The sequence below is a fragment of the Tursiops truncatus genome, chromosome 6 (genome assembly GCF_011762595.2).
Source record: "Tursiops truncatus isolate mTurTru1 chromosome 6, mTurTru1.mat.Y, whole genome shotgun sequence".
NCBI classification, from domain to species: Eukaryota; Metazoa; Chordata; class Mammalia; order Artiodactyla; family Delphinidae; genus Tursiops; species Tursiops truncatus.
This window is the reverse complement of record NC_047039.1, coordinates 114,755,677-114,782,122: the sequence shown is the minus strand read 5'-3', so window position 1 is coordinate 114,782,122 and position 26,446 is coordinate 114,755,677. Positions and strand designations below refer to the sequence as shown.

Sequence of the window (26,446 nt, the reverse complement as noted above, 5' to 3'; positions counted from 1 at the left end):
AAGTCCACCCAGGAAGGGAGTGGGCTGCGGGTGTGGGTGAGGCCGGTGGCAGGGCCCCAGCCAGCCTGGCAGTGCAAACAGGAAGGGCAGAGGCTCTGGCAGCCAGGAGCCAGGTCACTGGCAGGCTGTGGCGGGATCAGCTCCTTCCTGCTCTCCCCCACCGCCCGAGGGGCGCCTGCCACAGGCAGAGGGGGTGGTCTCCTCCGGGGCCCCTGTGCCAGGGAAGAGACGCCTGGGTGGGACCAAAGGCCCAGTGCCACTGTGGTCCTCTCTCTAAATGACGGGTGCCGGAAGGGCAGGGGTGGCAGCAGCTGTCTGCTCCGGTCAGGGCCTGACGCTGGCCCGCGGGAGCCAGGCCTGGCGGCTGCATCCACACCTTGGGCCACCAGATGGTTTCCGACCGATCCCGCAGGCCCCGCTCCGCCCCCCGGACGATGTTGCACAAGGCCTCACCGCAGCTCAGAGGTTATGCAGGGGGTGGGGAGCCTCAGAGGGGCCAAATTGCCCCCCTTCTCCTGGACTTGCCTCTGTCCCCCTCCATGGGTCTGCCACCAGCTCCCCGGTTCCTGCCCTGAGGGAACCAGCCAGTCCTCACCGGAGGGCGGGAGTTGGGGGAGGCCAGCAGCCCCGGGAGCCCGCGTGGATCAGGACAGGGACTTCGGGGCGATGGGAGGCGCCCAGGATGGCGTGGGCGGCAGATCCGACCACTGGTTCCTGGTTGCTGTTCCTTCCACGACACCCAGCCTGCAGCCTCCAAAAACTGGACTGGCCTGAGGCCTTTAGGACACTAGCATGAGGGCTGGGCCTTGCCCAGCCACGTCCAGCCAGGTTGAAGGAAGCTGATGGCTGAGCGCGGGGTGCAGGCCAGAGCCAGGGCCGTCCAGCTCCGAGGAACCAGAGCAAAAGGGGAAGGAACAGGACCTCCATGCCTGGGCCTCCAGGGCTGGCCGGACGGCGGGGGAGGAGAGGGACTCTGGACTTCAGCCTTCCTTTTCCTGGAGCGGGTGCCAGCCCCCTGCCCACGTCAGGGACAGAGCGACTCCTTCCCTTTCCAGCCTGGAAAGCCCCCTCCCTGCCCCCACTCCCACCCTGGGCTGTGGGACCTGGAAGAAGAGACCTGGAGACCCCAAGGGCAGGCCTCCCACCCCAGGTTCCTGCAGCTCTTCCCGGCCCGGCCAGAACCTGGGCCCCGCCGCCGGGGCTTCCACAGACACGGTTCCTTGGGAGGGAAAAGAAGCTGTGGCAGCCCCACAGCCCACCCCGGGGCCAGGCCCAGCCCGGCACCTGCCCACCACGGGCACGTGCTGGGGCCTTGTGTGGGCAGACACTCCTAGGACCCCTGGACGGAACCCCTCTCTGGGAACCTGGGTTCTGGGACAAAGGTGTCCTAGAGGCAGCAGGGGTGGGGTGGGGTGGAGTGGCCCAATTAGAAGCAAAGAATAGGACAGACCTCAGCCTCCTGGCAAACAGCTGAGTGCAGCACATCTGCGGCAAGAGGGTCTGGGAGCCCACAGCGGAGCTGAACGGGCGGTGAGCAGGGGAAGTGGGTGATGACACAGCACTGGGGGAGGTGGTGCTGGCCGGGGCTCGGCTGGCCTCCGAGGGAAGCGTGCCTGCTGTCCACGGGCACCCCAGGCCTGGGCAGCAGGCAATAGCTGGGTGCTCAGTGGCTGGGCCACCCTTCTGGGGCGGGGGCCACCTCCGCTCAGGATGGCCTCCCTTTCCCTGAGGTCCCACGGGCCCTCTCCTCCTCCTGCCTCCCGTGCCTGCCCCGTGCGTCACCTCCAGGCCTTTCCAGAGGCCAGCCGGGGTGGGGGACACGGTCCTGGACCCTGGCTGGGCGCCCTTCCTGTAGCCGCCTCCCCTCAGCAGCCAGAGGGCTAGAGGGGGAGGCGGGGTGAGGATGGCAGCGATGCCATAGGTCACCTCGGGGCGGGGGCGAGGGCGGGACGGGAGTGGGAAGGTACCCTGGTTGCCCTCCTCCTGAGCAGATGAAAGGACGGCGTTTCGAGGTGGGGCTGGGTGCAGGGGTGCAGCCGTGATTTCAGGGCATCCCCGTGCAGCCGCGGCTGTGATTTGAGAACCTCCGGCTTCTCGAGTAATTAATCTGGGAGCTGCCAATGCATAATGCCGGTGAGTGTCTGGTCTTCGGGGAAGCTTGGGCTGGGAGGATGGGGCCTGGGGTGAGCCCGAGGAGACAGCCTCTCTTCCTGTGTCCTGTGCAGGGGTAAGCCCCGCTCCAAGGCCTCGGGCTTTGGGGGGCCTGGCGGTAGCGGCTCTTCTCTCGGCCCTCTGGCTCCTGTGGCTGCTCAGATCGGCCCCTGGGGGAGCTCCGGCGCCCCAGCCCACAATCACCATCCTCATCTGGCACTGGCCCTTCGCCAGCCAGCCCCCAGAGCTGCCCAGCAATACCTGCAGCAGCTACGGTGTGGCCCACTGCCGCCTGACCACCAACCGCAGCCTGTTGGCCAGCGCCCACGCCGTGGTCTTCCACCACCGAGAGCTGCAGACCCGGCAGGCCCGCCTGCCCCTGGCCGAGCGGCCGCAAGGGCAGCCCTGGGTGTGGGCCTCCATGGAGTCGCCCAGCCACACCCGCGGCCTCGGCCGCCTCCGTGGGGTCTTCAACTGGGTGCTGAGCTACCGGCGTGACTCAGACATCTTCGTGCCCTACGGCCGCCTGGAGCCCCGTGAGGGGCCTGCGCCGCCGCTGCCGGCCAAGAGCAGGGTGGCCGCCTGGGTGGTCAGCAACTTCCAGGAGCGGCAGCGGCGCGTGCAGCTGTACCGGCAGCTGGCGCCCCACCTGCAGGTGGACGTGTTCGGCCGTGCCAGCAAGCAGCCCCTGTGCGCCGACTGCCTGCTGCCCACCGTGGCCCGGTACCTCTTCTACCTGTCCTTCGAGAACTCCCAGCACCGAGACTACATCACCGAGAAGTTCTGGCGCAATGCGCTGCTGGCTGGCACGGTGCCCGTGGTCCTGGGCCCCTCGAGGGTCACCTACGAGGCCTTCGCCCCACCTGACGCCTTTGTGCACGTGGACGACTTCGGCTCGGCCCACGAGCTGGCCGCCTTCCTCGCTGGCATGAACGAGAGCCGCTATCGGCGCTACTTCGCCTGGCGAGACCGGCTCCGAGTGCGGCTGTTCGGCGACTGGCGGGAACGCTTCTGCGCCATCTGCGCCCGCTACCCCCACCTGCCCCGTGGCCAGGCCTACCAGGACCTCGAGGGCTGGTTCCAGGCCTGAACTCTGCCGGCTGGAGGAGGCAGGGGAAGGTGGCTGGGAGCCGGAGGTGTGGGCGGAGGCCTGGGTGTTGAAATCCAACCCCCCGGCATCCGACCAACCCCCATGGGCAACCCACAGGCTGACTTGGGGTCTGGGGATGGAGGCCAGGAAGTGGGAGTAGCCTTGGCAGGCTGCCCGGAGGCGGAGGCGGGTGGGCACTGGAGCCACTATTTGGGGGCAGAGGTGTGAGCAGGGAGGGAGCAATGGGGGTGCACGTCGCTGGGGCCCATCAGAGATGAGAGGCTACGGAGGCCCTCCCTCCCCACCTTGATCATACCTTGGGCCGGTCAAGGCTGTCCTCCTGAGGTCTGTGGGGGCAAAACCTGTAGCCACGGTCCCCTCGTCCGGGACGTGCAGGCTGGAGCCCCGCGAACAGACCTGTGTGGCCCGGACCCGAGACAGCCAACCAGCTTCTTGGGCTTTTGGCAGCCTGCAGTCAGTCCCCTCGGGGGAGGGGACACCAATCAATAAAGAAACAAAGGACACGGATGGCACGGCACGCGTCGAGTCTGCTTCCCGCTGCCACCCTGGCCACACAGGCCTTTGTCCTGGCTGGATCCCGCCCTCTCCATCCCAGACCTCTGTCCTCCCAGCTTGCTTCAGCCGCACTGAAAGGCACCGCAGCAGAGAGCCTTCCCTGACTCCCCAAAGGCCTGGGGGCGGAGAGCAGAGGCCAAGGACAGAAATGCGGCTGGGGCGGGGGAAGGTGCCCCATCTCGAAGGCCTTGGGATTTCATTCTCGGGCTGCAGGGTGTCCGAGGTGTGACGAGGTCTGGTTTTTGACGGGGGGTTCCCTCTGACTGGTGGCTGGCGGCAGCACGGGCATCGAGGAGGCACCAGGGTTACTGCTGCAGCCGAGGGAGCCCTCGTGGCAGGCTGTGCGGGGGGAGGGGAGGCCGATGGTGAGCCTCCGGGTGGTACCGACAGGGCCCCAGGAGCGCGTTCGCCCCGGCCCCAGGTGGGGTGGGCAGCAGGTGGAGGCAGGAAGCTGCCCGCACCCTTGGCGTGGCTTGTGGGAAAGGCCCACCGGTGACTTCCGGCCCTGCCCTAGCCCCGGTACTGGCCGAGGAGAAGGAAGTGTCCTCAGGCTGCTGGGTGGAGCGGTTGGGGATTGTGCTCTGCCCCTCTTCCCGGGACTGCTTCTCCTCGCCCGGTGAGGAAGGAGCTGGGACGGGGTGGGGAGGTGCGGCCCCCAGATCTGCCACTCAGTTTAGGATGCGTCTTCTTTGTGCAGCCCAGACGCTGGACACCACTCGGTTTGCCCGTCCCTTTCACAAGTTGGGAAACTGAGGCTGGGAGGAGCCATCAGAACCCACCGCCAGGCCTCTGTTCCCCGCAGGGGCCGGCCTGACCTCTGCTGGCCTCCCTGGGAATGGACCGCCCCACCCGGCTCAGACCCGGCCTCCGGCTGTCCCGCCGCTTGGCTCCGGCAGGCACCAAACCACCTCTGCGGAATTCACTGGACCCCAGACTCCCTGTGCAGAGGCCAGACTCACCCTCGCATATAGGGAGAAAAATGAGCCATTCACAGAGGGAGCAGCCTCAGTCTCCCCGAACTCCGGCCTACCCCGCCTGCAGGGAGCAGTTCTCTCTCTGGGTCCCTTCCCTTCCTCGCTGGGCCCAGGGAGCTGCAGCCCGGGCCGAGCCCAGCCAGGCCAGTCCTGCTACTTGGTCACCAAGCGGCTCATTCACAAGGAACGCAGGAAACTCTTACAGGGGTGGGGCAGCCCACCTGCAGCCCCTCTCACCAGCCCCACCCCCTCGTAAGGGGTACAGGTCGGGGCTGCACCCAGTGGGGCAGGAAAGCTGAGCCTTGAAGCAGGTGAGAGCAGGGCCCGCCCTGTGCACAGGTGGGATCTGCATGCAAGGCGGAGCTCCCCTCCCCAGGTGTGGGCGGCTGCCTCCCTCCAGGCCCCAAGTGCCCTGGGCACTGGGACCTGTCTCTCAGGTCCAGATGAAATTCCTGCCATCAGCCCTTCTGCGGGGAGGGCAAGGCGGAGGTGGGGACCTGGTGGGGGACGACCGCTCCCAGCATCCCCTCAGGGCGCCCTCGGCCAGGGCCAGTGACGACCTTGGGGTGCCTCTGTGAGAGGAGGGTTTCAAGGGGGTGGGGCGCTGCTCACAGGCCTGGCGCCCCTGGGAGAAGAGCGCCCTGGAAGGGAGTGAGTCGGGGGTCTTGGTTTAGATGTGGGCTCTTGGGCGCGTCACTTCAACGCCTAGCGAGGTGGGGGGCGACCAGAAAGCCATTCCTGGCGGGTCAGAGCTCCAGGAACGGCCCGGACGGGGGCGGGCGGGGGGGCCCGAGCGGCGGGCACCGGGCGGCCCCTTTAAGCGGGGGCGGCGCTGGCGGGGGGCGGGCACGAGCGGCTGTCGCCGCGGCCGCCGGGGCGGAGCCAGCGCCGAACCGGTCCCGGACGCCCGAGACGCCGCCCCGCGCGGGCGATGCCGAGCGGCGCGGCGCGGCGGGCGGCGGGCGGCGGGGCGCGCAGAGGAGCGGGCCGCGGCGCGGAGGCGGCCGGAGCGCGGCCCCGCCATGGGCTTCCTGCACCAGCTGCAGCTGCTGCTCTGGAAGAACGTGACGCTGAAGCGCCGGAGCCCGGTGAGCGACCCCGCGCGCCGCGGGCCTGCGGGAGCGGGAGGCTGCGCGCACCGGGGCCAGCGGCGCGCTCCCCGCGAGCACGTGCGGCGGCCCAGCCGGGCACGCGCGGACCCCGGGCAGGCGGGGCGGAGGGCCGGAGACCACCCCCCCCCCCCCCGCCCCTGCCCGCGCTCCGGCCTCCGGGGAGGGGGGTCGGCAGTGCCCGGCCCGCCGCCCGCGTCCGCTGACATTCGTGGTGCTCGGATGAGTCACGGAGCGGGCGTCCCCCACAACGCACTCTCCGGGGCCAGCTTCGGGGGTGGGAGGTGGCCCTGGGACCCTGGGGTCTTGAGAGGCTCTGCTTCCCGGGGCAGAGGGCTGGCTGGGTGTATGGGTCCAGCTCAGAGGCTCTGTGGTCCCTGGGCCCAGCCCCCTGGCGCCCCTGCAGGGACCCTGCCCCTCCCCTCCGTGCAGCAGCTCTCTGTCCTTGGGCAGGCACCTCTCCTCCCCCCTCCCCCGCCCACATCCACTGGCCCTTGCTCCTGCTTTCTCACCACCGGCAGTGTCCTTGCTGTGCCAGCCTCAGGCAGCCTGAGTCCCTGCATCCTTTTGTCCTTTGGGGCCATCCTCCCTGAAGCTGATCCACTCTCTGATCTCCCCCACCCAACCTCCTCTGGGGACTGGGTCGTGCTGTTTGGAGCTGTGACCACCCCAGCTCTCTGCCCTGTGCCTGAGGTTGCAGGGCACAGCAGCTGTCAGGGGCAGAAGCCCCGGTGAGGGGCGGTGCTGGGGTGGGATCATCATGGATGTCATCATGCCGACCGTCACTGCTCGGGCCCTGGGAAGGACAGGGGCATCTCCTGCTGGCCTGCCCAACCGGCAGCAGCCACACACACCAGAGAGGCCTGGGCAGCTCGGGTTCCTGACTGGGCCCTGGGGATTTTCCAGGATGGGGCCCAGAGCAGGTCAGGGTCTGGAGATGGAGCCTGAGGCGGAGGCGTCCTCTTGCCCGTCTGGGGTCTGGGAGGCTCCTGTTCCCCCTGGCCCCGGGACCCCTTGGGCTGACCAGCTCCTGCCTGGGTTCCTCCTTGAGAGGGGTTTTGAAGTGCACAGTGGGAAACCCTGGCCTGCAGCTGGGCAGGGTGGCCATCGTCGCCGGGGCCTGGCAGGATTCCCCTGGGCACCTGGCCCTGGCAGGGAGCCAGGGCTGTGTACACTCCCTGCCCGGGGCGCCCGGGGCTGGCTGGCACTGGGCTCCATGATCAGGCCTGCAGCCTCGGGCAGCCTCTGGCGCACCTTCCTCCACCTCAGGTTTTGGGTCACTGGTGACAGCAGGGCAGGATCCGGGGATGAAGGGGGATTGGGACATGGGCATGCAGTAGTGTCAGCCCCAGAGTTCTTGGCAGGAGGGACCCCCAGGGGCTGGGAGCAGAGGCTCCAATGACGGCCCCAGCATCCACTGGGGACCCCGAGGCTCGGGGAAGGGAGCAGTGGCTCGTTGGGTACCTGACAAGCAGGTGGGAGGTGCCCACTGACCTACACCCAGGAGTAGCTCCCGCGTGCCAGGTTGGACCTCCCCCAGAACCTTCCTTGCCCCTGCCCCGCGGCACTCCAGGGCACGGTTAGGCATCTGGAGGTTCTCGGTCTGTGGCCACAGCAAACCAGAAATTCCTCCTCCAGGGTGGCTGAGGCCTTGCCGGGCCCACGCCATGGGCTGGGGCTGGCTAGATGTCGGGCACAGTCCCCCACTTTCCTGGGAGGGTCTTGGGCTTCACACTCGGACCCCTGGGCTCGGCTGGCAGAGGTTGTACCCTGCGTGCTATGTGCCTCGCTGAGGGGGGCGTGTGTCCTGTGGAAAGCTTGGTCTGGGGAGTAGAAACCAAGGATCTCTGTGCCCTGCTTGCTCCCTCTTCCCAAGCTCTGTGCCTCGGTTTCTCCATCTGTCAGTGTGGCCTGTGCCCTCTTAGCTGGACCTCGTTCTACTCTGGGGCCATAGGCTACTCCTGGTGGGGGGACCAGGTCAATGTCACCAAGTCCCTGGATTGGGGGGCAGCACCTCCATCCTCAGGCCTCACCTATTCTCCCCTTGACGCAGGAGGAGGGGGCCCGGAGTGGGACAGCATGGGGTGGCAGGCTGGTCTCCAGGAACAGGGGTTTGACCACCTTGCAGGCCGCTGGGTGGGGCGCCCAGGTGGGGCTGAACCTGTACTGCCTGCCGTAACCAGATGCCCTTCTGGCCGCCCGCCCGCCAAGCCGGCCTCCCTCCTCCCAGCAGCACGTGCGCGGCCGTTGCTATAGCAATGAGGAGGCAGCGAGGCCTGTTGCTGCAGTTACTGGTGGAGGAGCCTGGTGGCAGGGCGGGTGCGGCTGGGGCTGGCCCCGCGGCCATGACCCTGGCCTCCCGCATGCCGCTTGCACACAGCCACCCTCGCGCTGCGTGCGTGTGGCAGGCGCCTCTCCCAGTCCACGATGCCTCCTTGGCTGGCCCTGGGCTGGATCCTGGCTCCGGGTGGGGGTGGAGGCTGGCGCGGGCTGGCGCGGGCGTGGGGCGCAGACACACAGCGGGGTGTTCCAGACCACAGAGCTCTATTGTCAAAGCCCAGTAAACAGGGCAGCAGCTGCCCCTGCCCCGGGGCACCGGGCTCGGGCCCTGGGCCAGAGGGAGCGCCACTCACTGGGGGCTCTGAAGTCTGTTTGGGGTGGGGGGTGAGGGTGAAGCAACCCTGGTGCCTCTGGGAAGGGTTGGGGGTGGTCCCCCAAAGAGCAGCCGGCCCGAGGTCCTCCTCCCCCTTGCACTCCTCCCTGCCCGAGCCAGGAGAGGTGGAGGTAAGACTGGCAAAGTCCTTCCGTTTTCCAGGTGAGACAGAGAGAAGTCTGGGCCCCTGGGCCCCTGGTACTTCTTTGCCACTCCGAGCAGGTCCCAGCAGGGCTCACCTTGGTACCCAGCCTGGAGTGGCAGGAGCTGCCCTGGGAGCCCTGAGCTGATGCCCCAGGCAGGCAGGGCCACCGCGCCCGCCTGAGTCACCTGGGGTGACGGAGAGGGGCCGGGGCAGAAGGAGGGACCTGTGCCTCAGGGACTGGGGGCTGTCAGACCCCTGAGCAGGTCCTCCGGGAGGCTCAGGGCCCTGGGCTACAGCCAGGCCTCCCCGCCTAGGCCCTTGTGTGGGGGTGTGACGGCGCCACAGTGGCGGGAAGGAGGGCTGACCCTGGGGGAGTGTGGGAGCTGCAGGCCAGTCCAGAGACTGCCTCCGAGATCTTGCCCAGGTGCCCCTGCGGATGGGAGAGAAGATGAGCTGGGCAGACACAAGGGTCAGAGTGGACCACAAGCTGGCTGATTTGTCTCTGCTGGCCTTCAGTGTGACAAGCAGAATCTGGGCTGGGGGTGGGAGACCTGATTTGCTTGAGCCGGATGACGCTGACCCTCTCACTCTTCAAAGAGGTCCTGGAAAGAAGGGGCCGTGATCTCTGTGGCCCTGGGGGGGCCTGGCGTGACCTTCTGTGGCCCCTGGGGGAGCATGGAGGGTCCGGGCTGGGCTGGGCTGGCCCTGCGGGGAGGGTGGCGTGTGTCTGGTAGGGAGAGGAGGGTTTGGCTTTGTCCTGCCCAGCGCTGGGCAGGTGGCGTGGGGGGCCGGGCTGCCCCGCACAGCGGCTCACTCAGCCTGCCCTTCCCAGTGGGTCCTGGCCTTCGAGATTTTCATCCCTCTCGTCCTCTTCTTCATCCTGCTGGGGCTTCGGCAGAAGAAGCCGACCATCTCTGTGAAGGAAGGTGAGGGGCCTGGGGGGAGGGGAGGGGCCCGGGCACAGCCGGGTGGGCGGGGAGGGCAGGCCCTCACTGCAGCACACACGCACGTCCCGGTGCAGTCTGAGTGCCCGTCCCCCGGCGCGGGCCCTGGCCATGCCTGCTGGCCGGGCCGGAGGACGTGGCTGGCCACGCGGCTGCGAGGTGACCGAGGCGCCCGTTTCTCACTGTTCTCCTCTGTTCTGTTCTGCCCCTCCCCCGCACGGTCTCTGTCCTCCTCCCGGGCCTGCATGCAGTCTGTAAGTGCGCGGCCGCCGCCTCCTGGCTGGCCCGGGCGGCAGCCACGGGAGCCCTGCGGGGCCTCCTGGTGCGGCTTGAGCCCTCCCCCGCCCGCTCGCTTGCATTAACAGCCCCTCCTGGCCAGCTGGGTCCTGCAGGGCCCCCTGCCCGCTGTCAGGAGCGGCTGGCTCTCGGTGGGTGGGGGTGGGGGGAGGTCAAGGGTGGAGGCCCCTGGACCACAGTGGCTCCCAGGTCAAGCTCCTCGGGGTCAACCCTCTGTCTGTGGGGTTGCCTGGCCCCGCCTTGCTGGGCTGGGGTGCCTGGCCACTCTCCACTCAGACCCTTGTGGGCTCCTGCATTCACTCTGCTAACCAGCTGGCCAGAGAGGTCAGAGGTCGCTGCCCAGGAGGGGCCCCCGTGCTCCCCTGGGCCCTGTGGGCAGTGCCGCATCTGAATCCTCGGGAAAGGCGTCAGAGCATTTTGGCCTTGACTGGCCGAGGGAAGGGGGGTGCTCCGGGAGTTGTCGGGAAGGGATGGTGAGATGCCCTTTGACCTCTGACCTGCTGGGTCATTTGCACTAGAACTCTTGGTCCTCTGTTTCTTGTCTGCTGCCTGAAGCTGCTTTTCCTTCCTGACTTTCTCTAAATCTCTTTTCTCGGCCTGTCTCCCTCCCCCTTCTTGATTGTCCCTCTCTCCCCCCGGCCCCGCCCTGGGCCCTCTCACCTGCCCGCCCCCCAGCCTTCTACACGGCAGCCCCCCTCACCTCTGCCGGCATCCTGCCCGTCATGCAGTCGCTGTGCCCGGATGGCCAGCGGGACGAGTTTGGCTTCCTTCAGTACGCCAACTCCACGTGAGTGCCCCCTCGGACCTCGGCTGACCCCCATCCCAGGCCTAGGCGACCTGCGGATGACATCCAGTGGTGGTGGTGCAGGGTCACGCAGCTGTTGGAGCGTCTCAACCGCGTGGTGGAGGAGGGCAACCTGTTTGACCCCGCGAGGCCCAGCCTGGGCTCGGAGCTCGAGGCGCTGCGCCAGCACCTGGAGGCCCTCAGATCTGGCCTGGACACCTGGGAGAGCCACCTTGACCGACCTGCAGGTGCGCCCTGGGTGGGTGGGGCAGTGCGTCTGCTGCAGGCGGCCAAGCCCCGAGCTCTAGTGTCAGCTGGGTTTGAGGCCCAGCTCATTCGCTTCCTGCCCTGGGCTTGCGTGTGCCTCGGGCCCTGCTACCTACACGCTGGCTCTGAGTTCTCAGGGTGCATGTGCTTGGGGCCTGGCGCGCCGCCCGCCACTGTGACCGAGCTGTGATGCCGGGAGCTCAGCTCTGAGGCTGTCCGGGGCACGTCGGCCCCAGGCAGGGCTGGCCTTCAGCCCCATCCTTCTACCTGTCCAGTGTCCTCCTTCTCTCTGGACTCGGCGGTCAGGGACCCACGGGAGCTCTGGCGTTTCCTGACGCAGAACCTGTCGCTGCCTGATGGCACGGCCCAGGCTCTCCTGGCCGCCCAGGTGGACCTGCCTGAGGTGAGGCGTCTGCTTCCGGGGACGCTCCCGGCCCTGGCCTCTCCGCTCTGCCCTCCCCTGGTCTCGGGTGGGAAATGCAGGGCCGCCAGCCTGCGCCCCCAGCCTGAGCCGTGACCCCCGCGCGCTCTAGGTGTATCGCCTGCTTTTTGGTTCTTCACCTGCCCTGGATGCGGGGTCAGGCATCCCCAGGGATCCGGAGCCCTGGAGCCACCGGGGCAGCAATCCCCTATTCCGGATGGAGGTGAGGGGGACTTTTAGTGGGATGGGAGACACGTTGCCTGCTTCTGGGTGGGTGTCTCTGCTTGGGTGGGTAAGATAGGGGCCCCCTTAGGGGTGAGGGAGAGTCCCCAGGAGTTTGTGGTTGGCACGGGGAGGGGATGGTGATGTGTCTCCGTCCCTACCCGCCCGCCCCCCACCAACCTATTGTTGCAGAACCTGGGTGGTCTCAGACCTGGCACAGTGGGTGGGGCAGGGTCCCCATCTTGGGCCAGGCCCTTGGTTTCCTCTTGGTTGGGGCTCCTTTTCAGCTGTTCCCCCGCACCCTGCCCCAGGAGCTGCTGTTGACCCCTGCCCTCCTGGAGCAGCTCACCTGCACGCCAGGCTCCAGGGAGTTGGGCCGGATCCTCACGGTGCCCCAGGGTCAGGAGACAGCGCTGCAGGGCTACCGGGACGCCATCTGCAGGGGTCAGGCTGCAGTGCGTGCCCAGCGCTTTTCTGGGCTGGCCGCTGAGCTCCGGAACCAACTGGATGTGGCCAAGATTGCCCAGCAGGTGAGGCCCTGCCCGCCAGCTGGCCCACAGGTCTGCTGCCAGGGCTCCACGGCGTCACGGCACTCCTGGGCCTGAGGCTGTGCACGGGTGTGCCTGCGGCCCTATAAATGCTGTGCCTTGTGCCCCCTGCCCCCCAGCCTGCTCCCCTCCTCCCATCTCGTGTCCCCGGAGGGTGTCCTCCTTAGTCTACCCTGACCTCATCACCCATCTGCAGATCAGCCCCCAGACGCTGTTCCCTTCCCTGGGCCTGTGTTTCCCCACTTGCCCCGTTTCCCCTCAGCTGGGCCTGGATGCCCCCAACGGCTCCGCCCCGCAGCCGCAGCCAGCCCCTCCCCGGCGGCTGCAGGCGCTGCTGGAAGACCTGTTGGACGCCCAAAAGGTTCTGCAGGATGTGGATGTCCTCTCGGCCCTGGCCCTGCTGCTGCCTCAGGGTGCCTGCACGGGCCGGCCTCCTGGGCCCCCAGCCAACGGCCCTGGCGGGGCGGCCAACGGCACCGGGACTGGGGCAGGCGTGGGCTCCAACACCACGTCCGAGGAGGGTGCCCCGTCCGCTGCAGCCCCGGCCTCCTCCTCGGACGTGCTGCAGGGCCAGTGCTCAGCCTTTGTGCAGCTCTGGGCGGGCCTGCAGCCCATCCTGTGTGGCAACAACCGGTAGGTGGGTGGCAGGAGAAGGTGAGGGTGGGGGGAAGACAGGTGGGGGCGGGGCCCGACCCCAGGCCTGCTCCTGACGCCCCCTCCCTGGGCTCGGTCCACTGCCCCCACTCCACCTCCGTCAGTTGACACTCGGACCTGCTCTGAAGCCCCGCCCCACGCCCCTCCCTGCCAACGCCCCGCTCCACCCTGAAGCCCCGCCCCACGCCCCTCCCTGCCAACGCCCCACTCCACCCTGAGGTCTCACCCGCCACCCGCCCCAGCACCATCGAGCCCGAGGCGCTGCGGAGGGGCAACATGAGCTCCCTGGGCTTCACGAGCAAGGAGCAGCGGAACCTGGGCCTCCTCGTGCACCTCATGACCAGCAACCCCAAGGTCCTGTACGCGCCAGCGGGCTCCGAGGCAGATCGCGTCATCCTCAAGGTGCGCATGTCCGCCGTGTGATGCACTTGGTCTGCGTTGGTCTGGAACAGGAACTGGAGGAGCTGAGCAGAGGGTTCTGCAGGCCGGGGTCCCCTGAGCAGAAGGGGGCAGGTGGTGTGGTTCGTAGAATGGGCACGGGAGGGGTGCGGCCCTGGCTCTCCAGCTCCGGCTAGGCTCTGTGGGTGAGGGGACCTGTAGGCAGGACATTTTGGAGGCTGCCTTGGGGAGGCACTGGATGGCTGGTGTGGTGCAGGGTCCTGGCCTGGCTGGACATGGCCAGGGCCGGGCAGTGCTGGTGAGGATAGAGGAGGGGCCGCTTGCAGAAACCGTCCAGAGCAGCATCCAGTGGGTGAGATTTGGGCGGGGCAGCTGGGTGGTTTGGGGCCAGCTGAGGGCACAGTGTCGGTGGCCATCCCAGGGTAGAGCTCCTGTCTGGAAAAAGTAGAAACCAGGGCTGGAAATGGCCCAGGAAAGGGAGAGGCTGTGGAGGGGGTCCCTAGGATGACCACGGGGGAGGACGAGGACCAAGTATCAGGGCTGCCCAAGAGATGCGTGGAGCGGTCCCCCAAAGGAGCAGGGAAGGTATTTGTCGGGGGGGGGACCGGAGGCCGTGCTTCTCTGGTAGCTGGGCAGAGGGGCTTTCAGCGGAGGCGCTGAAGAGAGGCCTGGAGGGGGAGGGCTTGGAGCTTCCAGGTAGAATCTGGCCAGACCAAGATTAGTGCTTGGTGGGGACTGGCCAGTGGCTGGCCCCCAGCCATGGGGGGAGGCAAGGAGTGAGAATCCCCTTGCTGGCCGGGGTCCTTGAATGAGCCCCATGCTCTGCCCTCACCCTCTGCAGGCCAACGAGACCTTCGCCCTTGTAGGCAACGTGACTCACTACGCCCAGGTCTGGCTCAACATCTCAGCTGAGATCCGCAGCTACCTGGAGCAGGGCCGGCTGCAGCAACACCTGCGCTGGCTGCAGCAGGTGCTGGGGGTGCTGGGCTGGGGTGGGGGTGGCACGGAGCCCACTCTGTCCTCAGGCCACCCTCTGAGCTGGCCTCCCTCACCCCCCAGTATGTGGCAGAGCTGCGGCTGCACCCGGAGGCACTGAGCCTGTCGCCAGAGGAGCTGCCGCCTGCCCTGCGCCAGGACAACTTCTCCCTGCCCAATGGCTCGGTCCTCCTGCAGCAGCTGGACACCATCGACAATGCGGCCTGCGGCTGGATCCAGTTCATGTCCAAGGTGGGTGGGCGAGCCCCGCGGTCTGCTGGTGCCTGGGGTCGGCTCTGAGGATGCCCCTTCCCTCCCCGCAGGTGAGTGTGGACATCTTCAAGGGTTTTCCCGACGAGGAGAGCATCGTCAACTACACCCTCAACCAGGCTTACCAGGACAACGTCACCGTGTTTGCCAGTGAGCCAGTCCCCTGGGCAGGTCCCGGCCCCTGCTTCTCTGCCTCCCCCCTCCCCTAGTCCCTCCCCGCCCCACACCCCTTGACGCCCGGTCCTCGGCCCTGCCCCTCACCCATCCCCTTCCTCGGCCCCGCCCCTCGTCCCGTCCCAGGCGTGATCTTCCAGACCCGCAAGGATGGCTCCCTGCCACCCCACGTGCACTACAAGATCCGCCAGAACTCCAGCTTCACTGAGAAAACCAACGAGATCCGCAGGGCCTACTGGCGGCCAGGGCCCAACACCGGCGGCCGCTTCTACTTCCTGTATGGCTTCGTCTGGATCCAGGGTGAGGGCCGGCCCTGGGGCCACGGGGGGCAGGGCGCGGCCTCCGCTGACCGCTGCCCCCCACCGCAGACATGATGGAGCGCGCCATCATTGACACCTTCGTGGGCCACGACGTGGTGGAGCCAGGCAACTACGTGCAGATGTTCCCCTACCCCTGCTACACACGGGACGAGTGAGTGTGGACCGAGTGCTGGGTGCCCGGGGCTGGCGTGGAGCCCCACCTTCACGCCCCTCCCCTCCCCCTCCCCAGCTTTCTGTTTGTCATCGAGCACATGATGCCGCTCTGCATGGTGATTTCCTGGGTCTACTCCGTGGCCATGACCATCCAGCACATTGTGGCAGAGAAGGAGCATCGGCTGAAGGAGGTGCGGGGTTGGAGCGGAAGAGATGAAGGAGAGGGAGAAGAGGGGAGGGATGGAGGGGGGAGATGGGGGAGGGGAGAAGAGGGGAAGATGGAGGGGGAGATGGGGGAGGGGAGAAGAGGGGAGGGATGGAGGGGGAGATGGGGGAGGGGAGAAGAGGGGAGGGATGGAGGTGGGGAATGGGGGCGATAAAGATAGAGGTTAGGGCTTCCCTGGTGGCGCAGTGGTTGAGAGTCCGCCTGCCGATGCAGGGGACGCGGGTTCGTGCCCCGGTCCAGGAAGATCCCACATGCCGCGGAGCGGCTGGGCCCGTGAGCCATGGCCGCTGGGCCTGCGTGTCCGGAGCCTGTGCTCCGCAACGGGAGAGGCCACAACAGTGAGAGGCCCGCGTACCGCACAAAAAAAAAAAAAAAAAAAAAAAAAAGATAGAGGTTAGAGAAGGGGGAGGACTACAGGTGAGGGGGGTAGCTGTGGGCAGCCCTCCCTCCCCGGACCTGGGCTGGCAAGGCAGGGGCAGGGTGTTCCTTCCTGGTGCCCCTGTCCCAAGGTCTCATGCCTGCCCGCCTGCCCACAGGTGATGAAGACCATGGGCCTGAACAATGCCGTGCACTGGGTGGCCTGGTTCATCACGGGCTTTGTGCAGCTCTCCATCTCAGTGACGGCGCTGACCGCCATCCTCAAGTACGGCCAGGTCCTCATGCACAGCCACGTGGTCATCATCTGGCTCTTCCTGGCCGTCTACGCCGTGGCCACCATCATGTTCTGGTGAGCGCTGTGTGGCTGGCAGCGGGCTGCAGGGTGGGCGTCGAGGGTGGCTCCGCGCGTTCAGGTGTGGCTGACAGCCGTGGCCCTGCGTGCCCCCAGTTTCCTGGTGTCCGTGCTGTACTCCAAGGCCAAGCTGGCCTCGGCCTGTGGCGGCATCATCTACTTCCTGAGCTATGTGCCCTACATGTACGTGGCGATCCGCGAGGAGGTGGCCCACGACAAGATCACCGCCTTCGAGAAGTGCATCGCGGTGAGGGTCGTGGGGGTGGGCCGGGGTGGGGGTGTCCAGCCTCCTCTCCCCCACTGACACCGCCGTCTCCTCAGTCCCTGATGTCCACGACAGCCTTCGGCCTGGGCTCCAAGTACTTCGCCCTGTACGAGGTGGCGGGCGTGGGTATCCAGTGGCACACGTTCAGCCAGTCGCCCGTGGAAGGGGACGACTTCAACCTGCTCTTGGCTGTCACCATGCTGATGGCAGACGCAGTCGTCTACGGTGTGCTCACGTGGTACATCGAGGCCGTGCACCCAGGTGCCAGCCCTTGGGAGGGGTGGGGGAGGGGAGGAGGAGGCTGTCTCTAGGGGGACCCATGGCCTGGGGTTGACAGTGACCCCAGACCCTGGGTCAGCCTCCCCTCTACCCCATAGGCATGTACGGGCTGCCCCGGCCCTGGTACTTCCCACTGCAGAAGTCCTACTGGCTGGGCAGCGGGCGGACGGAAGCGTGGGAGTGGAGCTGGCCGTGGGCTCGCGCGCCGCGCCTCAGCGTCATGGAGGAGGACCAGGCCTGTGCCATGGAGAGCCGGCGTTTGGGTGAGCGGGCACCAGGGCGGGGATGGGCAGTGGCTGAGCTTCAGCGGCCGGAGGCAGCCCTGGCGCTGACCCTCGGCCCTGGTGCAGAGGAGACGCGGGGCATGGAGGAGGAGCCCACCCACCTGCCGCTGGTGGTCTGCGTGGACAAGCTCACCAAGGTCTACAAGAACGACAAGAAGCTGGCCTTGAACAGGCTGAGCCTAAACCTCTACGAGAACCAGGTGGTGTCCTTCCTGGGCCACAACGGGGCTGGCAAGACCACTACCATGTGAGTGTGTGGGGGTCGGCCCGGAGTTCCTGACGGAGCGGGCGGCAGGGAGGGCTCCCTGGAGGAGGTGGGGGCCATGACCCCGCCTCCCCGCCCAGGTCTATCCTCACCGGCCTGTTCCCACCGACATCGGGTTCGGCCACCATCTACGGGCACGACATTCGCACGGAGATGGACGAGATCCGCAAGAACCTGGGCATGTGTCCCCAGCACAACGTGCTCTTCGACCGGCTCACGGTGGAGGAGCACCTCTGGTTCTACTCGAGGCTCAAGAGCATGGCCCAGGGGGAGATCCGCAAGGAGATGGACAAGTGGGTGGGGCTCGGGTGGGAGGCGAGGCTGCGGGCAGAGGCACCGGCTCCCGAGGGCTGGTCCGACCCTCCTGTCCTGCTCTCAGGATGATCGAGGACCTGGAGCTCTCCAACAAGCGGCACTCGCTGGTGCAGACGCTGTCCGGCGGCATGAAACGCAAGCTCTCCGTGGCCATCGCCTTTGTGGGCGGCTCCCGTGCCATCATCCTGGATGAGCCCACGGCCGGCGTGGACCCCTACGCACGCCGCGCCATCTGGGACCTCATCCTGAAGTACAAGCCAGGTGGGCGGGGCGCGGGGTGGGTGTGAGCAGCCCCCTGCCCAGCCCTGCCCGGCCGCCCGCCCCGACCCCAATCCTGACCTCCCGCAGGCCGCACCATCCTCCTGTCCACCCACCACATGGACGAGGCCGACCTGCTTGGGGATCGCATTGCCATCATCTCCCACGGGAAGCTCAAGTGCTGTGGCTCCCCGCTGTTTCTCAAGGGTGCTTACGGGGATGGCTACCGCCTCACGCTGGTCAAGCGGCCTGCCGAGCCCGGGGACCCCCAAGGTCTGTGCTGAGGCTGCCTACCCCGGACCCCTTCCCAAGACCAGTGAGGTGGAGGGGCTGGGCCCTCACCATTGCCCCAGTGGGCCCAGGGTGCTGGTTGGGCCTGGCTCACACTCTCCGCCAGCCCCTGAGTGAAGCCTTCCCTACCCTCGCAGAGCCAGGGCTGACAGCCAGCCCCCCAGGTCGGGCCCAGCTGAGCAGCTGCTCCGAGCCCCAGGTTTCCCAGTTCATCCGCAAACATGTGGCCTCCTGCCTGCTGGTCTCGGACACCAGCACCGAGCTCTCTTACATCCTGCCCAGCGAGGCCGCCAAGAAGGGAGCCTTTGAGCGCCTCTTTCAGGTGTGGGGGTGGGGCGGGGCTGGGCTGGTGGAGGGGTTGGGGCTCAGGGGAGAGGTCAGTGTAGGAGGTGGAGCTGCCCAGGAGGTGTGTTCAGCAGAGGAGGTGGGGCTGGTAGAGGAGGTGGAGCTGGGGTAGGGCTCGGGGGCAGGGCCAGCAGAGGTGGGGCTGCAGGGTGAGGTGGGACTGCTGGAGGAGGTGGGGCTGGGATCAGGGGTGGGGCCAGTGGAGGAGGCGGGGCTGAAGGGGAGGTGGGACTGTTGGAGGAGGCGGGGCTGGGATCAGGGGCGTGGCCAGTGGAGGAGGCGGGGCTGAAGGGGAGGTGGGACTGTTGGAGGAGGCGGGGCTGGGCTCCGGGGCGGGGCCAGTGGAGGAGGCGGGGCTGGAGGGGAGGTGGGCCCAACCCTCCCTGTGCGGTCCCCCCTCCCACCCTGAGGTGGGCCTCACCTAGCTCTTTCACAGCACCTGGAGCGCAGTCTGGATGCCCTGCACCTGAGCAGCTTTGGGCTAATGGACACGACACTGGAGGAGGTGTTCCTTAAGGTATCGGAGGAGGACCAGTCGCTGGAGAACAGCGAGGCAGGTGAGAGGCTCCAGAGCGGCTGACCAGCTCTGCCCCTGCCCCCACCAGCCTACTCCACCAGGTCCGGACTTGGGCCTCACTCTTCCTCTGTCTGTGGGGGCCAAGGGTCTTAGGTGGGAATAAGGATCCAGATCTCCCCAGAGAGGAGATCAGACTGGGTCTGGGCCCCTCCGTGGGTAGGTGAGTGTGGAGGCTGGGGTCCTGGACGGGCCTGCAGGTGGCAGGCAGCCTTGAGCCCCATATCCCCTTCCGTGGCTTCTCTGCCGCTGCAGACGTGAAAGAGTCCAGGAAAGACGTGCTGCCTGGGGCCGTGGACTCATTGTCGAGGGAGGGTCACGCTGGCAACCTGGCCCGGTGCGCAGAGCTGGCACAGTCACAGGTGTCGCTGCAGTCTGCGTCCTCGGTGGGCTCTGCCCGTGGTGACGAGGGGGCCGGCTACACCGATGTCTGTGGCGACTACCGCCCCCTCTGTGACAACTTGCAGGACCCCGACAACGTCAGCTTGCAAGGTGGGCGGCGTCTGGGTGGGGCCGCAGGGTCCCTGGAGGGTGGTTAGGGCCCCCTGCTCAGCAGCCCCTCCCGTGCAGAGGCCGAGGCGGAGACCCTCTTGCGGGTCGGCCAGGGCAGCCGCAAGCTGGAGGGCTGGTGGCTGAAGGTGCGCCAGTTCCACGGGCTCCTGGTGAAGCGCTTCCACTGTGCTCGACGCAACTCCAAGGCGCTGTCCTCTCAGATCCTGCTACCTGCCTTCTTTGTCTGCGTGGCTATGACGGTGGCACTCTCCGTCCCAGAGATCGGTATGGCTGCCCGGCCAGGCATCAGGACGTCTGCCCTGCTCGGGAGCCATGTGGGGAACCCGCACTTGCTCTGGGCCTGGGCGCTGCGCCTGAGGCTGGTGGGCATGCTCCTAGGCTCATCTGGGATTCCATTCCTGCCTCCTTGGGGTCCAGACCCCAAGCTTGGGCCCTGTGGGTATTGGGAAGAGGGGACCTGGGCCTAGGGGATGCTGGCAGGCCATAGAAACCTGCTCAGGCTTCCCCATGCACCCCACCAGGCGACCTGCCCCCGCTGGTCCTGTCTCCCTCCCAGTACCACAACTACACCCAGCCCCGCGGCAACTTCATCCCCTATGCCAACGAGGAGCGCCGGGAGTACCGGTGAGGCCGTGGGACAGGCTGCCCTGCGGGGTGGGGGCCGGTGCGAGAGCTGGGAGGGGGGGTCCTGTCCCCGAACCCAGACTGGCTCTGTGCTCTCTCAGATTGCGGCTGTCCCCCGACGCCGGACCCCAGCAGCTGGTGAGCACCTTCCGGCTGCCGTCAGGCGTGGGCGCCACGTGTGTGCTCAAGTCTCCGGCTAACGGCTCGCTGGGGCCCACGCTGAACCTGAGCAGTGGTGAGTCGCGCCTGCTGGCCACGCGGTTCTTCGACAGCATGTGCCTCGAGTCCTTCACGCAGGGGCTGCCGCTGTCCAACTTTGTGCCGCCCCCACCCTCGCCTGCCCCGTCTGACTCCCCCGTGTCCCTGGATGAGGACCCGCCGCAGGCCTGGAACACCTCCCTGCTGCCCACCTCCTCGCCAGGTACCGGCTGGTGGGGATGCCTGGGGCTCGGGGCAGCACGGGCTGGGCTGACTCTGCCCGCTGTGCCCACAGAGAACTGGACGTCGGCACCCTCCCTGCCACGCCTGGTGCGGGAGCCCGTCCGCTGCACCTGCTCTGGGCAGGGCACCGGCTTCTCCTGTCCCGGCAGTGTGGGCGGGCACCCGCCCCAGATGCGGGTGGTCACGGGTGACATCCTGACCGACATCACCGGCCACAATGTCTCTGAGTACCTGCTCTTTACCTCCGACCGCTTCCGGCTGCACCGGTGAGCCAGGCGGGAGGGGCGCGCTGGCCGTGGGCGAGGAGCGGACACCCATCTCCTGCCTGGCTCACCAGTCCTCGGCTTGCTGCCCAGGTACGGGGCCATCACCTTCGGCAACGTCCAGAAGTCCATCCCAGCCTCGTTTGGCGCCCGGGCCCCGGCCATGGTGCGGAGGATCGCGGTGCGGCGGGCAGCCCAGGTGAGCACCGCTTGGCCCCGGGCCCCGGCCCTTCTGGCCCTCGCCCGAGGTCTGCAGGGACCGACGTGGCTCTCGGGGTCTCTGTGTACTCCCCGCAGGTTTTCTACAACAACAAGGGCTACCACAGCATGCCCACCTACCTCAACAGCCTCAACAATGCCATCCTGCGTGCCAACTTGCCCAAGAGCAAGGGCAGCCCTGCGGCCTATGGTGGGTGAGCTGGGGCGGGGGGTGGGCCAGGCCGGGCGCTGAGCAGGCCCCTGAGGCTGCCCTCCCTGTGCCGCAGGCATCACCGTCACCAACCACCCCATGAACAAGACGAGCGCTAGCCTCTCCCTGGATTACCTGTAGGTGCGGGGGCGGGCGGGGGCGGGGGCGCCGCTGTGGGACTGCGTGCCGCGCAGGGCTGAGGGCCGCCTCGCCCCCAGGCTGCAGGGCACGGATGTGGTCATCGCCATCTTCATCATCGTGGCCATGTCCTTCGTGCCGGCCAGCTTCGTGGTCTTCCTGGTGGCTGAGAAGGCCACCAAGGCCAAGCACCTGCAGTTTGTCAGCGGCTGTAACCCTGTCATCTACTGGCTGGCTAACTACGTGTGGGACATGGTGTGCCCCCAGACCCCTGGCTGTCCCGTCCCCCCCCGTCCCCTGCTGGGCCCCCGGTTCTGCCCCCGGGCCCCCCACCCCCGCCCCCGGGCCTCACCCCCTCCCTGGCCCCTCACCTGCCACCCCTGCTCTGGCAGCTCAACTACCTGGTCCCGGCCACCTGCTGTGTCATCATCCTATTTGTGTTTGACTTGCCGGCCTACACGTCACCCACCAACTTCCCCGCCGTGCTCTCCCTCTTCCTGCTCTACGGGTAAGGGGGAGTGGGCGGGCGGGGGGAGTGGGCGCAGGGCAGGCTCGGGCCGCCCAGTGACCTCCGCCCGCCTGCCACCCGCAGGTGGTCCATCACCCCCATCATGTACCCGGCCTCCTTCTGGTTCGAGGTCCCCAGCTCGGCCTATGTGTTTCTTATCGTCATCAACCTTTTCATCGGCATCACGGCCACCGTGGCCACCTTCCTACTGCAGCTCTTTGAGCATGACAAGGTGGGGCGGGGCGGCGGGGTGATGGGATGGAGGGGCGCTGGGGTGATGGGATGGCGGTGCGGCGGGGCTGAGACTGTGCCCTGACCCCCGTGACCCTCCAGGACCTGAAGGTTGTCAACAGTTACCTGAAAAGCTGCTTCCTCATCTTCCCCAACTACAACCTGGGCCACGGACTCATGGAGATGGCCTACAACGAGTACATCAACGAGTACTACGCCAAGATCGGTGAGGCCGGCAGGGGGCGACAGCGTGCGCCCCTGGGCGGGGAGGCTGAGGGGCTTCCGGGCCTGGGGGCGAATGGGGGCTCCTGAGGCCCCAGGCCCAGCCCTGAACCAGCTGCCCCACAGGCCAGTTTGACAAGATGAAGTCCCCGTTCGAGTGGGACATTGTCACCAGGGGCCTGGTGGCCATGGCGGTCGAGGGCTTCGTGGGCTTCCTCCTCACCATCATGTGCCAGTTTAACTTCCTGCGGCAGCCGCAGTGAGTGGGGGCGCGCCGGGCGACTCGCGGGGCGGGGGGGGTGGGGCCAGGCTGGGCGCCGCCCTCCTTCCCGCCGTGGCCGCGGTGGGGCAAGCGCTGGGCGATGGCGGGGGTCCCGGCCATGCCCTCGTGTCCTCCCAGGCGCATGCCCGTGTCGACAAAGCCCGTGGAGGACGACGTGGACGTGGCCAGCGAGCGGCAGCGAGTGCTGCGGGGCGATGCTGACAACGACATGGTCAAAATCGAGAACCTGACCAAGGTGGGCCCTGGGCGGGTGGGGGCGGGGCTCGGGGTAGGGTGGGGCCCAGGTGGAGTCCGGCCGGGCGGCGGCCCGCCTGCCCCGCTGAGTGGGCCGCCCACTCACCTCTGACAGGTGTACAAGTCGCGGAAGCTCGGGCGCATCCTGGCTGTGGACCGCCTGTGCCTGGGCGTGCGTCCTGGCGAGTGCTTTGGCCTTCTGGGCGTCAACGGCGCGGGCAAGACCAGCACCTTCAAGATGCTGACGGGCGACGAGAGCACGACGGGGGGCGAGGCCTTTGTCAACGGGCACAGGTGCGGGGCACGGGTGTGGGCGGGCGGGTGTCTGGGTGGGCGGGGCGACGGCAGTGACCCGTGCTGACGGCGCTGTGTCCTCAGCGTGCTCAAGGAGCTGCTCCAGGTGCAGCAGAGCCTGGGCTACTGCCCACAGTTCGACGCCCTGTTCGATGAGCTCACGGCCCGGGAGCACCTGCAGCTGTACACGCGGCTCCGCGGCATCCCCTGGAAGGATGAGGCCCGGGTGAGGGTCGCCCGGCGGGGGAGGGGGCTGGTGTGTAGCGAGGGCCCCTGACGTCGTTCTCCCAACCAGGTGGTGAAGTGGGCCCTGGAGAAGCTGGAGCTGACCAAGTACGCGGACAAGCCTGCCGGTACCTACAGCGGAGGCAACAAGCGGAAGCTGTCGACAGCCATTGCCCTCATCGGGTACCCTGCATTCATCTTCCTGGTGAGCCCGGGGGTGGGATGGGGGTCCAGTGCCCCGGCTTTGTCTTTGTGGGGGGCCCGGGGGTGGGATGGGGGTCAAGCGCCCCGCCTTTGTCTTCCTGGGGGGCCGGGCAGGAAGCAGCTGGTGGGGCTAGCTGGGGTGAACGGGTCCAGCAGCTGAGCCTGGCACCACCCCCAGGACGAGCCCACCACAGGCATGGACCCTAAGGCTCGGCGCTTCCTCTGGAACCTCATTTTGGACCTCATCAAGACAGGGCGCTCGGTGGTGCTCACTTCGCACAGGTCCGCTCGCCCCCGCCCCCCCCGCCCCCACACATCGGGCCCTCCCCACCTCCCGTGCCAGCCTGTGCGTCTCGCCCTCAGCATGGAGGAGTGCGAGGCGCTGTGCACGCGGCTGGCCATCATGGTGAACGGGCGCCTGCGCTGTCTGGGCAGCATCCAGCATCTGAAGAACCGGTGAGCAGCGGGGGCGGCAGGGACGGTGGGCTGTGGGCCGCGGCAGGCGGAGGCTGGGCTCCCCTGGCGGCCGGGCTGGGGCCAAGGGCCTGTCCCGCAGGTTCGGGGACGGCTACATGATCACGGTGAGGACCAAGGGCAGCCAGAACGTGAAGGACGTGGTGCGGTTCTTCAGCAGGAACTTCCCGGAGGCCGTGCTCAAGGTGGGCGGGGCCCCGGGGCGAGGGGCGGGGCGGGGCGGCACTGCCCGAGCGGCCTCTGACCACTGTGCCCCGCCAGGAGCGGCACCACACAAAGGTGCAGTACCAGCTCAAGTCGGAGCACATCTCGCTGGCGCAGGTGTTCAGCAAGATGGAGCAGGTGGTGGGCGTGCTGGGCCTCGAGGACTACTCAGTCAGCCAGACCACCCTGGACAACGTGAGTGCCCTGGGCCGGGGCCGCCGGGCCCCCCTGGGCGGGCCCCCACCCACCCCCTTGTCCCTGCCCACCAGGTGTTCGTGAACTTCGCCAAGAAGCAGAGCGACAACCTGGAGCCGCAGGAGGCAGAGCCCCCCTCGGCGCTGCAGTCCCCGCTGGGCCGCCTACTCAGCCTTTTCCGGCCTCGGCCCCCCACCACTGAGCTGCGGGCGCTCGTGGCCGACGAGCCCGAGGACCTGGACACGGAGGACGAGGGCCTCATCAGCTTCGAGGAGGAGAGGGTGAGCAGGGTCCTAGAGTCAGGGCAGCCAAGCCGGCCAGAGAGCCCAGGCTCGGGGTGGGGGTGGGGCTGGGGGGTGGCCCCGGGGCCCCTGCTGTCCTGAGCTCACGGGAACAGAGGGACCCGCCTGGTGCTCAGGACTGTAGTGGACACAGGAGGCCTGGGCACAGGCAGAGAAGACAGACCCACACAGATCCCAGCACAGCTTGGAAACGGAGGGCATTTCAGAGACAGAGCGGAGGTGGGGGGAGCAGAGCCTGGGGACAGCGGCCACCGGCCTGGCAGAGGCAGGCCACGTGGGGAGCTGACCACTGAGAGGAAGCTCAGGGCGGACAGAGGTGGCAGAGCCTGCGTGCGGGCCAGCCTGGGGCAGGCGCGGGGCCAGACGCCCGACCAGGCCTGTCCCTGTCCCCCAGGCCCAGCTCTCCTTCAACACGGACACGCTCTGCTGACCGCCGGAGCTGGGTCAAGGTCACGCTGTGGGAACGGAAGTCGGGCGGTGGCTGAGGTCCCACCCTGTGCCCCCAGTGCCCGCCCGCCAAGGCCCTGGAGTGGGAGGTCCAGGACCAAGGGCTTCAGGCCCCTCCAGCCCCGCCCTCCTCGGCCATCGCGCCGCCCTCCCCTCATTGTGCCAAAGGCTGGCCCGGCCCCGGGCTGCGCACACCCTCACCCTGCTCTGCCTTAAAGCCTTGGGGTCTGGCCAGCCCCTCGCCCCTGCCCAGCTCTGCCTACCACCCCCAGGGCCACGGGGTGACCCGGGCTGCCAGGCACCGCCCGACTTCTCCTGGCGACCCCTGCCCTCCTGAACGGGCGGTTCTCTTACACCCGGTTTGGATGGTGGCTGCTGCCAGCCTGGGACTGGGGGGCGGGGCTAGGTCCCACCCAAGGCGCCTGTTCATTCTGCTTCGGGACGAGCCTCGTCACCCTGGTTTCCCACAGGGAGCCGTTGTCGTGGGCCGGGGAGGGGGCTGCCACGGGGCAGTGGGCCGGGTAGCAGAAATGGGGAAGCTGGCCCCACCGGCCCGGTGAGGGGCCGGACCCCCTCCCCACCCCCTCCAGCTGCCATTGCTCTCCCACCCAGCTTGGCCCCCTGCCTGCCCACCCGGGAGCCAGACCCGTACGGAGTGCACAGATGTTTGTTTTAAATAAATAAACAAAAAAGTTCACGCCAGCTTGCGTGTGTAGGGTGGGGTGTGGGGTGAAGGTGGGCGCGCTGGATGCCAAGGTACAGCCCCTGCCCCGTAGGCCAGGCTCAGGGTGGGGGAGGGTGACTGGGTCAGCCTGGAGGAGGGGTGGGCTCCTCCCCCTGCAGGCCGGGGCTCAGGAGAGAAGAGTTTCCAACACAGGGATGAGGTTGAGGACAGCAGCCCTGGGACCTCGGGCCAGGCCGAGCCTGCCCCGCAGGGACTGTGAAAGGAGGAGGGCGGGCAGCCCCCGAGGGCCCTCGGGGGGCTGCTCTGTGCATGTGGCAGGGACGGCGGGGAGGGTTGCTTAGGGACAGTGCAAGTGGCTGGGGTAGGTTGTGGTCTGGTTAATGTTGGTGACCACAGGTTTGTTCTCACTTCTTTAAAAACTTTGAAACATGGTAGAAATTTCATACAATGCAAGTGGATAGAAAACACAAATGGAGTGTCTGTGTTTGTGCTCGTCAGAGGTCAGCCTGCAGGATACACACAAGCATAGGCTCCGAGTGACATACACTATGGGTGGTTTTTCAGTTTGCTGGGTTTCTCTCTCCCACTTGGC

The 26,446-nt window shown here is 67.6% G+C and overlaps 2 protein-coding genes across 6 annotated transcripts; both read left to right on the top strand.

Moving 5' to 3' along the window:
• Positions 1–241: 241 nt before the first annotated feature.
• Positions 242–3,795, top strand: FUT7 (fucosyltransferase 7). Of its 2 annotated transcripts, XM_033859133.2 has the most exons (3): positions 242–1,530; positions 1,992–2,133; positions 2,226–3,795. In XM_033859133.2, exons 2-3 carry the CDS (start codon positions 2,121–2,123, stop codon positions 3,239–3,241), a joined length of 1,029 nt encoding a protein of 342 aa, XP_033715024.1. In that variant the 5' UTR covers positions 242–1,530; positions 1,992–2,120; the 3' UTR covers positions 3,242–3,795. The 2 variants fall into 2 exon arrangements, with proteins under 2 accessions (XP_033715024.1, XP_019789302.1); XM_019933743.3 differs by having other exon boundaries at positions 242–2,133.
• Positions 3,796–5,693: 1,898 nt separating this feature from the next.
• On the top strand, positions 5,694–25,866 carry ABCA2 (ATP binding cassette subfamily A member 2). 4 transcript variants are annotated; one of them, XM_033859129.2, is made up of 48 exons: positions 5,695–5,879; positions 9,531–9,624; positions 10,615–10,726; positions 10,808–10,971; positions 11,266–11,393; positions 11,524–11,634; positions 11,945–12,163; positions 12,444–12,814; positions 13,078–13,237; positions 14,076–14,204; positions 14,294–14,461; positions 14,533–14,629; positions 14,780–14,953; positions 15,022–15,124; positions 15,203–15,317; positions 15,889–16,079; positions 16,179–16,329; positions 16,404–16,608; positions 16,725–16,889; positions 16,977–17,157; positions 17,256–17,468; positions 17,555–17,751; positions 17,839–18,021; positions 18,177–18,361; positions 18,821–18,941; positions 19,214–19,450; positions 19,529–19,735; positions 19,993–20,095; positions 20,197–20,516; positions 20,589–20,802; positions 20,893–20,998; positions 21,097–21,208; positions 21,285–21,345; positions 21,427–21,601; positions 21,739–21,854; positions 21,939–22,086; positions 22,188–22,311; positions 22,434–22,566; positions 22,708–22,825; positions 22,940–23,118; positions 23,203–23,344; positions 23,414–23,548; positions 23,726–23,829; positions 23,911–24,003; positions 24,104–24,206; positions 24,283–24,420; positions 24,495–24,701; positions 25,117–25,866. In XM_033859129.2, exons 1-48 carry the CDS (start codon positions 5,814–5,816, stop codon positions 25,150–25,152), a joined length of 7,314 nt encoding a protein of 2,437 aa, XP_033715020.1. In that variant the 5' UTR covers positions 5,695–5,813; the 3' UTR covers positions 25,153–25,866. The 4 variants fall into 4 exon arrangements, with proteins under 4 accessions (XP_073662952.1, XP_033715020.1, XP_073662951.1 ...); XM_073806850.1 differs by lacking the exon at positions 17,256–17,468; XM_073806849.1 differs by lacking the exon at positions 17,839–18,021.
• The last annotated feature ends 580 nt before the right edge of the window (positions 25,867–26,446 follow it).

What these genes read in the sequence shown, in the direction of transcription:
- ABCA2 (XM_033859129.2), top strand. Translation starts at nt 5,814, where the DNA reads ATGGGCTTCCTGCACCAGCTGCAGCTGCTGCTCTGGAAGAACGTGACG. An exon ending in ATCCTGTGTGGCAACAACCG is followed by an intron (nt 12,815 to 13,077) that starts GTAGGTGGGTGG and finishes CACCCGCCCCAG; the next exon opens with CACCATCGAGCCCGAGGCGC. An exon ending in ACTCTCCGTCCCAGAGATCG is followed by an intron (nt 19,736 to 19,992) that starts GTATGGCTGCCC and finishes GCACCCCACCAG; the next exon opens with GCGACCTGCCCCCGCTGGTC.